The 15,134-nt window shown below is 42.8% G+C and overlaps 1 protein-coding gene across 4 annotated transcripts in view; it reads right to left on the bottom strand.

The window, feature by feature from the left end:
• Window positions 1-202: 202 nt before the first annotated feature.
• CYFIP2 (cytoplasmic FMR1 interacting protein 2) overlaps window positions 203-15,134 on the bottom strand; it is a 60,603-nt gene continuing 45,671 nt past the window's right edge. For 3 of the 4 annotated variants that reach the window (XM_081851503.1, XM_081851501.1, XM_081851502.1), the window contains exons 26-31: window positions 14,172-14,302; window positions 9,540-9,612; window positions 9,019-9,113; window positions 3,200-3,438; window positions 2,629-2,776; window positions 203-1,484 (exon numbers count right to left, since the gene is read on the bottom strand). In XM_081851503.1, the coding sequence (XP_081707629.1) occupies window positions 1,317-1,484; window positions 2,629-2,776; window positions 3,200-3,438; window positions 9,019-9,113; window positions 9,540-9,612; window positions 14,172-14,302 (854 nt within the window). In that variant the 3' untranslated portion in view covers window positions 203-1,316. The remainder of the gene's footprint in view (window positions 1,485-2,628; window positions 2,777-3,199; window positions 3,439-9,018; window positions 9,114-9,539; window positions 9,613-14,171; window positions 14,303-15,134) is intronic. The other variant, XM_081851504.1, reaches the window with a different exon arrangement.

Genomic DNA, 15,134 nt, shown 5'->3' with positions numbered 1-15,134 from the left:
GGTTTCCTTTGGTGTAGGGAACTGCAGAAGCATGACCTTTTGAGTCCCGCCTGGATCTCCAATTCTGTGAATCGTTCATACAGAAATTCCTATGTTTACCTCTTTGTTCTACAGTGTTATGACAGGGCAATTTTTAACTTTTGTTGAAATTCTGCATGCCTTTGGAACCATACATATTAATGATATATAAGCTGCAGCCTTCTGTTTCTAAACGCCCTGAAGTCATGCCGAATCTATTTTTTAGCATTGTTTCCAAAGTTTGAATACCTAAGTCTGAACCGATTACGAAATGTCATATATTTTCCCAGAATGGGGAAGTGTATTGATCTCATTATTCTATTGACTATATCCCAAAGAATGCATCAATCACATTTCTCAAAGAACGTACTAGTTCCTTGACCCGGCAACTTTACCAAGAGTCTGGGTCATGACAATCAGTGCCTCTTCTCCTGGCTGTGTAAAATTCTAGATGCTCAGGTAAAACTACTGCCAACAGTACTTGGTTAGGGGGAAGGTATTATACAGGGCCACCATAGCAGTTATAATCAATTCAAAATATGAGAAGACTCTTTTGTCAATGCTCCACTGCTTAAGTAAACTTAGAAAGGTTAATAGCACTGTCCTATACATGTGGCTTGTTTCCAGCTAATTGTGCACAAGATTGCACCTGAAACAATTTTAGAAGGGCAGAGGACAACAAGGCAATGACGAAAAATCCTCTAATTCTAGGTGGAGAATGATAGTCAATATTCCATCTCTAAAAGAACCTGATTTTTTTTTTGCTTGCGTAAATCACACAGCTCTTTATCATCTATTGCAGGAACAACTTAGCATTTCTGAATGTTTTAAACATTTAAACTGTTGTTTCCCATCAAGCAGGAAGGCTTTTCAGTCGCATGGTGCATCAAGCGGAAGACTTGCAACACACTGAAGCGATGACTGCTTCAACTGTAACAGCACCCCAAAAAAACAACTCTTTTAAGGGCCATAAAGTTTTGTGCTTGATTGGGTTGTTCTTGGTCATCACAAAAGCTGACGATACCACAGGAGAAAAAACCACATTTTGCTCCATCTCACCACATTTTCAAAGCTATGGGTAAAACCAACCAGAAAGATACTACAGAAGAACATGCATTCAAAACAGGCCTTCTAGGAAAATGCTTCTTTGTATACTGGGTCCATCCAAGTCTGCACTGTTGACAGATCTATGTTCTCAGGGTTTTCCCTTCCAGGCCTCTGAGATCCAGTCGCTCCTTCCTCACTGACTTCAGATGTAGAGACACAAATGCTCACATTTCATTTCCAGCACGGACTATTTAACAGGTGGTGGCCAAGGACTGGTGGATGGGGGGCTGGAAGCAGCGCACATGCTCGACTGTAGAACTGTCTGTTTCCACTGACTTCATGTACTTGTTCAGGATGGCAAAAATCTCATTGTTCAGAATCTGGTACTTCCTGATCCGGTCAGCCATTTTTTTAAGAGGCTAGAGAAGAAATGAAAAGACAGGCAAAGCAAAGAGCAATGAAGCTTTCAGACCTCTGCTTCTACAGCTAATGCTGAAAGGCTGGAGTGAAGACATCTAGAGAAACTAATAGCTGACACAATTCCTTCCTAGCTTTTTGCAGAGCCAAAATGCCAATAACACCTCTTATTTCCTACGCATCTATTAGCAACATAATGACATCACTTGACTGACAGGTGGATGGCCCTGCCTGCCTGACAAATTTGGGCCATGAGGCAGATCCAGATAAAGATCTGGCCCCCAAAGCGAGAAAGGTTCCCCAGCCCAGAGGTGCTTATCATCATCATCATCATCATCATCATCATCATCATCATCAATTGAATTTCTATACCACCATGTATATCAAATCTATCCATTCTGAAGGAAATCAGCCCTGAGTGCTCACTGGAAGGACAGATCCTGAAGCTGAGGCTCCAATACTTTGGCCACCTCATGAGAAGAGAAGACTCCCTGGAAAAGACCCTGATGTTGGGAAAGATGGAGGGCACAAGGAGAAGGGGACGACATGAGTCTGACCAAACTGCAGGAGGCAGTGGAAGACAGAAGTGCCTGGTCCATGGGGTCACGAAGCGTCAGACATGACTAAACAACAACCACCCTATAACCTGCGGGTCTACGGGCAGCTTCTTGTATTCCACTCTAGGTAGCAGGTGATGTGAAATATCTCTGTCTCAGACCACAGTCAGCCAATGCCAGTTGGAGTAGACCAGTGGTTCCCAATTAACTAATTACTGAGGACCTCCTATTTTTCAAAAGCCAAGCCATGGACCCCCCCCCCGCACTACTTTTGAAAATTTTGATAACTCTATTGTAGTTACCTCTGCAAAGCAATTTTTTTGATCAAAATGTGGGGTAGCCCCTAATAAGCAAAGGATTTTAGATATACTAAAAAACAGACCATAAAATTTGTGATATTTCCCATGCAAAAATGACAAAAAATTAGTTGGGGAGGAGAGGCAAGGGTAAGGGCCGTGGACTCCCTGGGTGCATTCCACAGACCCCCAGGGGTCCCTGGACCCCTAATTGGGAACCACTGGAGTAGACAATATTAAGCTAAATAGTCAAGCAACCTGACATTCAGCTCAGTGTTCACCCGCAGACTTACCACATTCTTTATGATTTCGTCTTTCCCATCCTGCCTCTGCACTTTTAACAGGTGGTAACAGAAGTCAAAGAGATCAAAGCGACGCTGCTGTCCCAGGAGGACTATGACTGAGCAGCCAGCCCAGTTCAGCCCATCTCCAAAACATTGCCTGGAGGGAAATGGGACATAGAAGAAATTACTTATCGAGAATGACTGGCTGGCATGGCGTTATTGAGTTGCTTGTCCTGAGAATTCCTGGTTGCTTGATTCTATGTTAAGAGAACATCAAGTATCAGTTCATGAGCAAATCAACTCAGAAGCCAGTATAACGAAAGCCAGTGTTTTGTCTTAGGCCAAATAGGTCAGAGTCATTCAAAAGATAACTCACTTGACTATCACTAGAGAATCCCCATTCCTGGCATCAGAGATACAGTGTCCAGTCATTAGTAAAGCGGCCCACATTCCTGCATGTAGAAGCAAACCTCAAGTAAGGAGGTATTTGCAGATTTGCTATAGCTTTCCTGGCTGTGGGGAAAGATCCTCTAATACATGATCATTAGAACTCAATGCAACCCAGTGCAGGCCTACTCACTCAGCAGTGAATTCATTTGTCCCCACGGGAATGCAGTACACAAACTGCATGGCACTCCAGAGCCGGTGGAACTCAACGCACTCGTCAACATGCATGACGCCATTGGTAGGGGGAGGCCCGCGCCAGATGGGGTCCTGGAGGTAGCTCCGAATGCGAGTCAGGATAACCTCAAACATGGACAGGCCACAGCACAACCTCTCCTTGGTCAGCAAGTCTCCTTCACGGGCTATGGCTATTTGCTGAGGAGGAAGAGAAGCCCAAGAATAAAAGAAGGTGTAAAATGTCACTTTCCACACGAATGCTCATCACGTTGACCTTTTCCTTCCTGTGTTTTGCACTTGGAAATAATATTTCTTGTAGGAGTTTCCTTTGCCCTTAATTTGTGCTTAAGATCATTGAGGTACTTTTGTTATTTAGATTAGGAGTGAGTTGTCAAAAGTATCCTTCCTTTATCCAAATATTCATTACTTTGAGGATAACCAAGAGTGTGGTGGAAAAGAGAAGCTGAAATTTGCTTCTCTAACAAGTGTTTCTTTTTTTTAAATTATTATTACCGTATCTTCAAGATTTCCTGCACATTTTATTGTTTCTGCATACTTAATGCCTGGCAGCAAAGTACTGCTATGCAAAGGCGCTTTGTTACTGCAGAGTTTCTAGTGTACGTTATATTATGATCATGTCTTTTACATGCCTGTTCGTTAGACTGTTGTTAATAACAGCAGGTTATTGTGAAATATTAATCAAAATATGCACACCCACACTAGTTATTTGATATATGCTCTTTAGGATGTCTTAAAATATACAATTGAATGTGCAAGTTTAGCTTTGATAATCAGGGATGCCATCCTCTAAGAATATTTTAAATTCAGACAGATACTAAAAAGGAACATGGGTTCCAATCATTTTTTTGTATGTATTTTAGTTATATTGACTAGAAATTGACGGCTGGTTAAAAATAAGATAAATGGGTAAATAGGTTTTCTCCCATTTGTTAATAATCTCAACACTCACTGCTAGAGGGGACCCCCTCCACATTTTACAATAGAAACAGGGCAGTGTATTTGCAGACTGAAATGAAGGAGGGTCACACAGGACCACTGCCTGGAGAATTGCACTCCTAAGTTGTAAGCTTTTGCTTGATGTAGAACAGTAAGATGAGTAGAATACAAATATGCAGCACAGAAATGGGAGGCAGGATGGCAGGATGAGATGTGGCAGCACGGGGAACAGCTAAAGGCACTTCAGCCATCATACAGTTATGTCATCTCAACCCTATGTAGGTGGTATATAGCAGTAACTGCTGATAATGTAGTTGCAACCAACCAAAAGCACAGCAGGATGGATTTGACCTATTCGCTTTGAAGGGGATGTTGCAGCACCATTTTGGCACAAGCCATTTGTCATGTTGCTCCAGCTTCACACAACTTTATGACCAGAATGTCAACAATCCCATTAAAGACCCATCCATCATTCCCTAGTGGTGGTGAGCTATATCTGAATTTTTGGTATGTAACATGGAATTGTTTCAATTCTGGATTCTTGGCATGGCTGACTTTAAGTAAACTGGTCCATTTTTTAAAAAAAACACATTCACCCCTTTTCTTTTTGTATCTTCACTGAAAAAAACTGGAAGACAGAGAAAATTATGACTAGACTGTCCTATCCAGGAGTAAGACAAGTGACGTACAGTAAGGCATTTATAGGCCTGGAAATGTTAACTCCATATGTTTCTTATTTCTTGCATATCAAGGATTCTTAAGTGGGAATCGTACATAACCCCCCCAAGGGTAAATCCCATTGCTGCTGAATGGGTTGAGCAGCTGTTGTTTGTAACAGTGGTGAACAGTGGTGTTCAGATGCAGCTAGAATTCTTCATTAAAGTAAAAATACACCAACAGGAGGGTCACAGGCTCTCCTACCTGGCTGCAGAGTACCAACAGACTCCCAACGTTCCCAGAAAGTTTTCCAGACCTGATACTATCTCAACTCACCATCTATTTTTCAGTTGGTAAATACTAAGATTAGGAGTTCCACCAGTGTTATCTAAGACACAGCTACAAGGACATTCTGCTGGAGAAGTAATTAATACTCAACAGAAAGCAAGTGTGAAGAGAGGAAAGTCAAATTACTGTACAGAACCTTTTCAGATAGAGGCTTGGATCCGAAGAAGAACCAGGGGAAGGAAGTTGGTGGAATGTGACTTTCTCACCCGCTCCTTCCCCCAGAAAGCCTTACTTAAAGCTTTGGTATGGGAGGATGAAGGGGAGAGGGCAAAAAAATTGGGTGGAGGAACCTTATATGGGCCAAGCTCTGTTACCATTCTCATGTATATTGGAGCCAAGTACTGTTGATGTTCCTCTGACATTTCCCAGAATAAAATGCAAAGATGCATGCGGCTCCCCATTGTGTACATGCCTGAATGTTGAGAGATCCATTTCTGCCCTTCATACTAACTTCTGCCCTATCATGGGAAGCACTGGTGGAATACAGCTCTTAAAACAGGCCAACTAACCTACTTTCATCAACTGAATGGGAAGTTCGCCCACCCCAGGTTTGGACAGTCGTCTCACAGCAACTAACTCCTCCTATTAATCAGGTGTAAATGGATATAAAGGAAGCAGGTCTGTGGCTCCTGTGCCTATGAAGAAGTTGACGGGATTTGTGTGCCTCTTGCCCTGGGTTGTTTATGTGCACATCCAGCCCAACAATATCCCTCCCATGACAAAGGAGTAGGAGCTGTGAATGCACATAACGTCTGAGGCAAGTGCTCCATGTGGAAGTCCAATCTGCACAGTCTTTCAACCCATGCTCTCTTTGGAGAAAGAGAGAGAGAGAGAGAGAGAGAGAGAGAATGAATTACACAAGAGTGATCTGCCAGCATCAAATGTTACATTAAATGTGTGTTGAGGGTTGCGGAATGCACTTCTTCGAAACAGAATTAGGATTACTGGGACAACGTAAATTGAAAGACTTGCAAAATATAACTTCCCTTTTCCTTGTTCTTTCTACATGGGCACAGGGAATATTTACAGCCCTCCTGAAATCAGGGTTTGAAGAAATGCTATGTTTAGGTGTTTGAAAGTCTCAAATAAATCTAGTAAGAAGTAAATGAATAAGCTACTTAGGAGGACAAATTCAACAAAGAGAGCCACATTCAACAAAGCAGCTGCACTCGCAGGAACTGGTGTGATGAGTCCTGCTGGCGCAATGGGACATTAACCCCTCTCCTCCTCCATGTCCTCCTAAACTGGCTCTGGGAGGACTGAAGAACCCCCAGAACATCATGTGCAGGGAAGAGAGAGGAGATTGTTCTCCTGGGCAAGCTGAAACACTTGCGCTGATGGGACAGTTGGAAGACTGTAATGTTGAATTCCTATGTCCTACTATTTTATGTATGTAATGGATGGTTAACTGCGCATCCAAAGCTCTCTAACTGCTTATACATGTTTTTGAATCTACTGCCTTGGTTGTCAGCCTAATTCCTTTGATTAAGGAAACAGAACACAGAGATGGGTCTTTGGATGATGTAAGATGAACACTGCTGGATCCAAGCAGGGGTCTATCTAGTTCAGCATCCCGTTTCCCACAGTGACCAACCAGATGTCTCAGTAAAGTTTCCAAGCAGGACACAAGGCCAAGAGCCCCAACCTGCTGTTGTTCCCCAGTGACTACATACAGCCATCACAACTATTAGCCATTAATATTGATAGCCTTGTCCTCAATTAAATAATCACTGGCGGCAGCATTCAAAAAGACAATGGTGTACATTAGGACCAGAAAATTATTATAGGGATTCCCAGTTAAATGGTCTGTGGATATGGAGAAGTGCCTGGGTGGGAGGCCATGGAAACCCATTCAGCACTGGCAAGGAACTCGCAGCTGCCAGGAGGGAGATGGCGCGGCAAGGAGGTTGGTATTGTCAGCCTCTTGCCACCTCTCCCTGCGGGAAAGCACCACTGACTCAGACTCACATGCTAGGAAGTTAGCATAGTGGCTTTGCCCCGCCTGGCAAGCTGCTTCCGATACTGGAAAAAGGGTTCCCCAGGGAGATCCTGATCACATCTCTCTTACATCACATTCAGTTTGACCATAAGTTAAGCACTCTTGCCTGTCACTGATCACAGTCATACATTGTATATGCTTAAGGCTGCAGCCCTATACTGAATACCTGAGGGTAAGTTCTACTCAACTCAGTGGGACTGATTGCATAGGAGTACACTTTAAATTTCTTTTACTGAATCAATGGGATCACCAAGAGTGCTCAAATTTTCCTGGCTTGTTACTGTATTGTTTTATCTCCCCTATGAAGAAAATTGATGTAGAAAATAATAGGACAAGCTAACAGACTCGGAAATTTGAGTGGAAAGTTATACAGACAGTTAACTAAGCATTACATACACAAAGGCACACAACCGCAGACACATAACCATCCTTATGATTTTTTTCTTTGAATAAAATGCCCCCATTCTGCTGGTTGTAAAGGCAAGAAAGCTCCACCTATTTCAGTCACCTGCTGCGAGCCAAACCACCCATTCAAAATCCAGACCACAAGCAGAGAGCAGGTGCGCTGTAGAGCAAATAGCTTCAGATGACTCATGCAAGTGAGCCAAGCCACAGGCTGCAGAGAAGGGATAAGAAATATTTGGCCTTCCAGAGGTTGCTGAACTCCAAATCCCTTCAGCCTCAGCCAATATGGTCAATGGTTGGGGAAAGACAACCATTCAACAACCTCTGAAGGGTCACAGGTTCACAACGCCTGTTGTAGAAGAAAGAAAATCTCCCAGGCCAATCTGCTTGGAAGTAATTCCTTATTGCCTCTAGATCTGACAATCATTCAGAGCCACTTCCTGTGTTCATTTTTAGGTATACATCTCATAAAATTAACTGTATGTGGAAACATGCATGACAGATGTACCCTCTTCAGAGATCCAGGACTGGTTGCAGCTCTCTGTTGAGAGTACTCTAGGTGGCAAGTGTAAGTTTTCCTGCCACATAATGTGCAGAGTGACTTTCAGACCAAGGGTGGTATCTGACTAACTTGTTCTGCCAATACAAGGATTTCCACTTGCTCAACAAAACTTCCCCCTCATCACCCTGTGCCCTCCTCAAAGGTCCTTCAGAGTTGGAGAAAGCCCCAGAATAGGTGGGGCTTCACCGGGGGAGAACTTCCGTTGTGCAAATGGAAAACCTTGCACTGATGGAACGAGTTAGCTGGATACTACCCCAAATGGCCAATGAAGAGGAGTACACACTCTTAAGTATCTTAGACATATTATGTTGGAGGCAGCGAAGCTGGCAAGTTGATCACAATTCATGTGGGAAGTGCTGTAATATGATATAAGCCAGGTGTCAGGGCATAGAAGATTTGTCACTGCAATGCCACAGTGCTGGGTTTTACAGAAATAAGAGAGATGGTTTTAATTGTGGTCATATTTGTGATCATGCGGCAGCAGATTTGAAACAGGAGCGGTTGTTCATGTGAACCCGTATTTTGACTCAAAATCCATTTGGAATAGCCCAATAACAGGATCGTGGCAATCAGGAACAAACTGATTCTTTTTTTAATCTTTGCCTCAGTTAGCTTCTGAGCGATAGCAGGGGCCATCATGAAACACACACAGTGCACTGATCCTCACTAAAGATAATTTAATTTTGCTTGGTAACAGTGAAATATCTATGGACAAACTATACCGTGTAGAACTGAAACGAAGTCAGTATCCAGAAAGACTTCTTGTAGCTCAGAGATAATCTGGGAATTGGGGGGGGGGGGTAATGTGAAATTTTTAGTTACCCCGTGTGGGTTTCAATGTCATCCTTACCTGCGGTGTTCCCAGCCTCTCTATTAAGGGAACCAGGTGAAGTGGGGCATATTTGGCTTCGAGACGCTTCATGCGTACCTCCAAGCGTTCTCCTTCTGTTAAGCGAGCAGCAAACAGTGAAATGAGAAAGCAAAACGGGAACAAAAATTCCAGCATTTCAGAGTCACCTCCCAACCATTATCCAATTCTGGGACCAGTGTGACGGAACAAAAGCAGGGTAGTGCATCGCGAAGAAGGGACTCTGCGATTTACAGCCGCAACACCAGCACACTTGTAAAAGGATCTAGTTTTGAAAGCAAACATCTTGCTTTTGCCGATAAGGGTTTTGAAAAGTTACCTTTCTTGAGGACTGCTCAGCAGGGCAACTACTAAATTCAGTTCGATGAATGGCTGACTAGTGCTAAGGGCCTAAGCAAGTTTCGTTGAAACTTATCCATTGCCAGCTATGTCTCTGCAGCTCTATAGGTTTAACACATCTATGGGAATAATGACTGACATCTGACCACCTCTCCACTCCTTACCTTTGATGTAGACCCTGGGCAAAATATTTTGGAAGGGAGCAGCATGCAGCAAATCACACACTTCTTCCTGGGACTGAGGCAGGAGGAAGAAAGATAAAAGGTGTTAAAAATTCCCCGTGGGACTAGTTGTTCAGCTGTCTGAAAGACTTGGGGTGGCCATACTGATCTGTGTGCCTCAAGAGGGCTTATTCAAATAAAGCCCAATCTCATGGGTGACAGAACTGGAAGAGAATGCCTTTTGAATCCATATTAAGTTTGTGCAAACCAATACAAGATTTTTATTTTATTTTTTAAAAACTATGGTAAAATCTGGAGCTTTGCTCTGGTTCTTTAACTCATCTAGTAATAGGATCTAAGGCAAGGATGGATAATGGTCCAAACCCTGTGGCTGAACAGTGCGACACTCTGCCAGGATTCCAGATAAGTGCTGCTCAACCTCATTCTACTTTATGTGACTGTCTGCACCAAGGTATACCTTGTGTGGTTACAAACATTTACACATGGTCTCCACTTGTAAACCTAAACCACTTAGATGTAACTTGTCACAGTATATAAGCAGTAATAATAATAATAATAATAATAATAATAATAATAATAATAAACCTATGCAAAGCCGGTATTGTAACTTAATAACTCAACTCCTAATCCTTCAATTAATGCCTCCTAGCCTTCTGTCCAGGAATTCTCATGTATCATGTTTCTAACAGGTCTAATGTGAAATAATAATAATAATAATAATAATACTATTTTTTATTATCATTTATACCCCGCCCATCCTACTGGATTTCCCCAGCCACTCTGGGCAGCTTACAATCCATAAAAATTTGCAAAACATTAGACATTAAACACTTCCCTAAACAGGACTGCCTTCAGATGTCTTCTAAAAGTCAGATAGTTGTTTATTTCCTTGACATCTGATGGGAGGGCGTTCCACAGGGCGGGTGCCACTACCAAGAAGGCCCTCTGCCTGGTCCTCCAAAGACCTCTCTGAAGAGGATGACGACTTAGCAATTGCAGAACTTCAGAAGGACAGCTCAGGCCTTGCAGTGTGTAAACTGAGCCACCTAACACTCAGAGCAGGACATCTCCATACAGCACTACAGTAAAATACCCCTTTACATTTTATGAAACTCAGAATAAGTTAGTAGTGGGTCTTCTGACAAACCCAGGCCCTACTAGTAGACATCATGGCAATATTAAGCTCTAGTGCATTTACATCTGCTCCCCTTAGTAACTCCTACAGGGAATTAGCCTAGGTCCTCAAAACCTCAGGGTCAAACTAGAAATGGCACTGGAAAATATCACAGATATCCCAGTTTTCAATACATAAAAGCCACCAGAGGGGTGGAGGTAGTGATGGTAGTGCCACTTGGATGGTGCTTGTGGCACTGGGCAAAGGGTATTAACTCTTCCACCACACTGTTTTCTTGATTAAAATTCCCTTCCCCCCAACCCCCCTGCTAATTACCGCCCAGAGGAAAATATATAACTACCAGGTTACGCATTGCGCTAATCCAAATTACACACAACTCTCAAGTTGGCTTTTAATTAAAAAAAAAAAAAAGCAGAACATCCTGTTCATAGATTTTTAAGTCTAGTTTGCCCTGAGGCTGACCCTGCTTTCGTTAGTTGGGACTGGCATTCTGGACCTGTTACCTGATACTGTGTGACTCCAGCTAACACCTCAGCTTGGGGCTTAAAATGGCAAGCTTAAAGACAGTCACTCATGCATCTGGACCCAGCATTGCAGAGAATTTTAACGAGGTACAGACTTTCCCAGTACAAAGCCCAGAGCAAGAATCCTAGACAGGGACACTACCTGGTATGAAAAGTGAAACAGCTTCCCCTGGTGTGTTCTGGGGCCTTTGGGGGAGGGCAGCTGCTGCAGACACATCCAATACCTTGCCACTGAAAGCAGTTTGGAAAAACTGCTCTAAGACTCACACACACAAAAAAAGACTGTCTGGTGGTTCATTCCAAGGAACATGTGCAACAAAGGGAATGCAAATGTCTGTTTGGCACCACATTTAGAAACACACTTAGAAGCCAGTGTAGTACATGTAAATTGCAGACTGCAAAAAAAATCACTGTAATTAATCATTGCAACCGTCTCTAGGTTTAGAAAACACTATCTCTTGGGAGGGACTCTGTAGCTCTGTGGCTGTAAGGCCTATGTTGATGAATGAGAAACCTTACATAATGTCATATGTATGCTTGGTTTTATGATGCTCTACAAAAGGCATTTACTGTTGATGCAAGCAGATAGTTAAGACCTACAAATGTTAATGAGGAGAGAGAAATAAATAGTATCAAAATTTCAATCCTCAGCACGCTCTTTTGGTAGTAAGACCCAAGAGACCTTAGGAGGGACTTACTTCCAAGTAGCTATGCTTTTGGACTAGGCTGGAAGAGACCAAGAGGGAACCACAGAAGAATGAGAAGCAACTTGAAAACACATACAGATATTCAAAGGTAATCCAAAGTGCAGACATACAGAGAGGCAAGACCTGGGAAGCAATAATGCCGGAGGAGACTTGAGTAATGGTTGGCAGCAAATTCTGCATGAGTCTACAGGGCGGCACAGCGACAAAGTAAACCATGATGGCTGCAGGCTGCATGCAAAGAGGCAAGATGCTGCAAAAGGGGGAGGTGCCAATATATCTCTGTGTGAGGACACATTCAGCTTGCTGTGATCAATTCTCCAATCACCAGCCATGCCTTGTAGTGTCAAAAATACGTGCACAGTTCCCTCATCTAAAGCCTTGGCTGCTTACCAAAAATAGCACAATGAACATCCTAGAAGATGGGTTTCAACTTCCATTGCAATACTTAATAAATAGTTAACTGTCTCATGGTATGTGACTGCTTCCTACTTTTCAAGAAACCCCATTCTAAATGTCCAATCTCATCTCGAAAACAGAGGGGAGGCCTTCATTGCTGACTATGGCAGAAGGAATTCTCCTTCCATAGCGGGCAATGAAGAAGGCGTCCGTCAGTCCACATCTCTTATGTTTAATTATCTGTGCTCTGTGGCACATCCCAAGAACAAGTTAATAGATTAGTAAATTGATAGATTAGTTTGTCCTTGGAAAAGGAAATGGGTTTCTTTCTTTTTTATTAATCATACAAGAAATTAAGTGGCATTATGATGTTCAGGAAATCATGAATTCAGAAGGTCTTTGTGAAAAGACCACTCTATGATTGGCAAAACCACTAGTACTCTGGAACTTTTATCCATAATAATAACAACAACAATAACAACAACAACAGTGAAATTTAAGAAAAGTAAGCTTGTGTCGAAATGTTCTCTCTTCAGTCACAAGCAGGAAATATACAGACACTCGTAGAGGAAAAATTAATAAATCAGTCATATCGAACACAGTAACCAAATTTGTATTGGATTGAGTTATGTGTGCCTTTATGGCCATCAGAAAGTACAAAGGAATGATTCATTTTACATTATCCAAATCTTCACTGATGAACTTAGAAATGAGAGAAAGAGTGGATAGGTTTATTCACATACAACACATATAATTTCTGCTGATCATCCTTTCCCAGAATACTTGTCCTTGGACTATGATCCTGATGCGCTTACCTCCATGCTGCTATTGGCATTTTGCTCCTATATCAAAATAGTATTGGCTCCCTAATACACTAATGATGTGTCTCTACTATGAGAAGCAACTCAGTGAATAAGTATCCAGTAAGGGGGTGGGGGAGGCTGTTGTGCACATTCAAGCGCACGTTAACATTATACAGATCGGAAGGACCAACATAGCCACAATGGGAGAAAATGCCGTTCAAGAGAGCTATGATACAGTCAAGCATCCCAAGAAGACACATTCTTCCTCTTAAGAGAAGATGGAATGCACCAAAAGGATTGGTCTGGGCACTAAGGGATATCCAGAAAGCAACTATCCGCACTCATGGTTTGGTGCTGGTGCTATACCAGGTGTGCAGGAAGCAGTACAGTGGAGGTACCTTAAGAATTCAGGCACTGTGTTTGCAAATTCAAACAGCAATGTCATGCAAAGTATGCAACCTGTACAGATATCACTATTACTAGCAATCCTGAAATGGGGTCTATAAGAACAGGCAAGGGACCGGCAAAGGATGAAGTCGAAGGGATACATAGACTGTTTGGATTAACTCCGAGCAGGGTACATACCCATACCACATAAAAATGCCATGCAAATGAGAGTCCCCAAACCCCCCTTTATCCCTATAGCTCCATGCCATGTGTATGTAACACACTAAATCCACAACGAAGCCTCATGATGATCTGTTCTTCCAAACCAGTTAAAAGCACAGAGCCTTTCTGTTCCTGAAACCACTCCACAATCCCCACCACTTTCATGTTAATTTAATTCCCACATGCCACGGTTTGTACATTCTGATTTCCACCAGCTATCTCCTCAAGTCTATTCTCATTAAAATGGCTTTACAACCGATGCCAAACCATTTAACACACACACACACACACACACACACACACACACACGGTGCCACCCTCATTAATTAAATCACAGCTGCATCAACATATTAACTGAACTGGGTGAGCTCATCTGGTTGGTTGGTTAATTTATCTATTTAAAACCCTGCCAATTTTTGAAAGAATTCATTTTAACTCACCAAGGCCTGCTCTATGAGAAGGCAGAAAAGAATGGCATTACCCACTTCTCTCAGACTCTGGAACACATCAGTCTTGAGCTCTGCATACTCAATTATGTCCTTCAGCTGGTGATGGAAAAACTCCAGGATTCCTGGTAAGAAGCAGAAGAGAAAGGAAGAAATTAACTAGGGATCGATATGATAGGAAAGAAGGGTACCAACTGCGAAGAGCAAGTTGGTGTTGCCTTTGGAAGTAGCTGTGGTCCTGAGCACCTGCCTCATACACTCTCCTTTCATTTCAACCTTCTTAGAAGTCTATGGCTCAGGCTGCTCCACACCTGAAGAGCAATGCTGTGGAAGGACGCTACTGACAGCCAATCATACCTGGAAAAAAGTAGGGGAAAAAGAAAGATACTCCAGATGCCTCTGTTTCTTGTGAGCTCAAGATGTTAGGAAATATTACTTTCTCTAAGGCCCTGTACACAGTAGGCAAAACAACAAAACCACTGCAAACTAGAGGATTCCTATTTGGAATTTAGTAACCTTCTAGTCCTACATTGTGGCCCAAGGGCAAGCTGGCAGGAGCTGAGAATAGCAAACAGGGCAGGGGTGGAGCAAACTTATATAGCCCCATCAATTCAGACTAGGTCAGCATTGACATAACATGTGCTGACATGCTGATGCTGGTGTTCCACCACCGTCCAGGCCAAATACAACTCCATCCCCACCTGAAATCTCTTGGGGTAGGTGGACAGAACAGCTTTCTTGAATGATAACCTGGCTATCTGCTCCTGGTGGGATGTCAGCATGGACTCTCCATAATCTTTAGTCTTTTAGGAGACTTCTCCACATCGACATCAACAAACTGAAACCACAGGAAAAGGCAGTGTGGTGTAATGGACTGAACACTGGACCTATGCCAAGGTCATCGAGGTTCAAACCTCTATTGTTATGAAGGTGGCCTTAGGCAAGAAACTATCTCTT

This window comes from Podarcis erhardii (genome assembly GCF_964252035.2).
Source record: "Podarcis erhardii genome assembly, chromosome: 2".
Lineage (NCBI taxonomy): Eukaryota > Metazoa > Chordata > Lepidosauria > Squamata > Lacertidae > Podarcis > Podarcis erhardii.
This window is presented reverse-complemented; position numbering and strand designations above follow the sequence as displayed.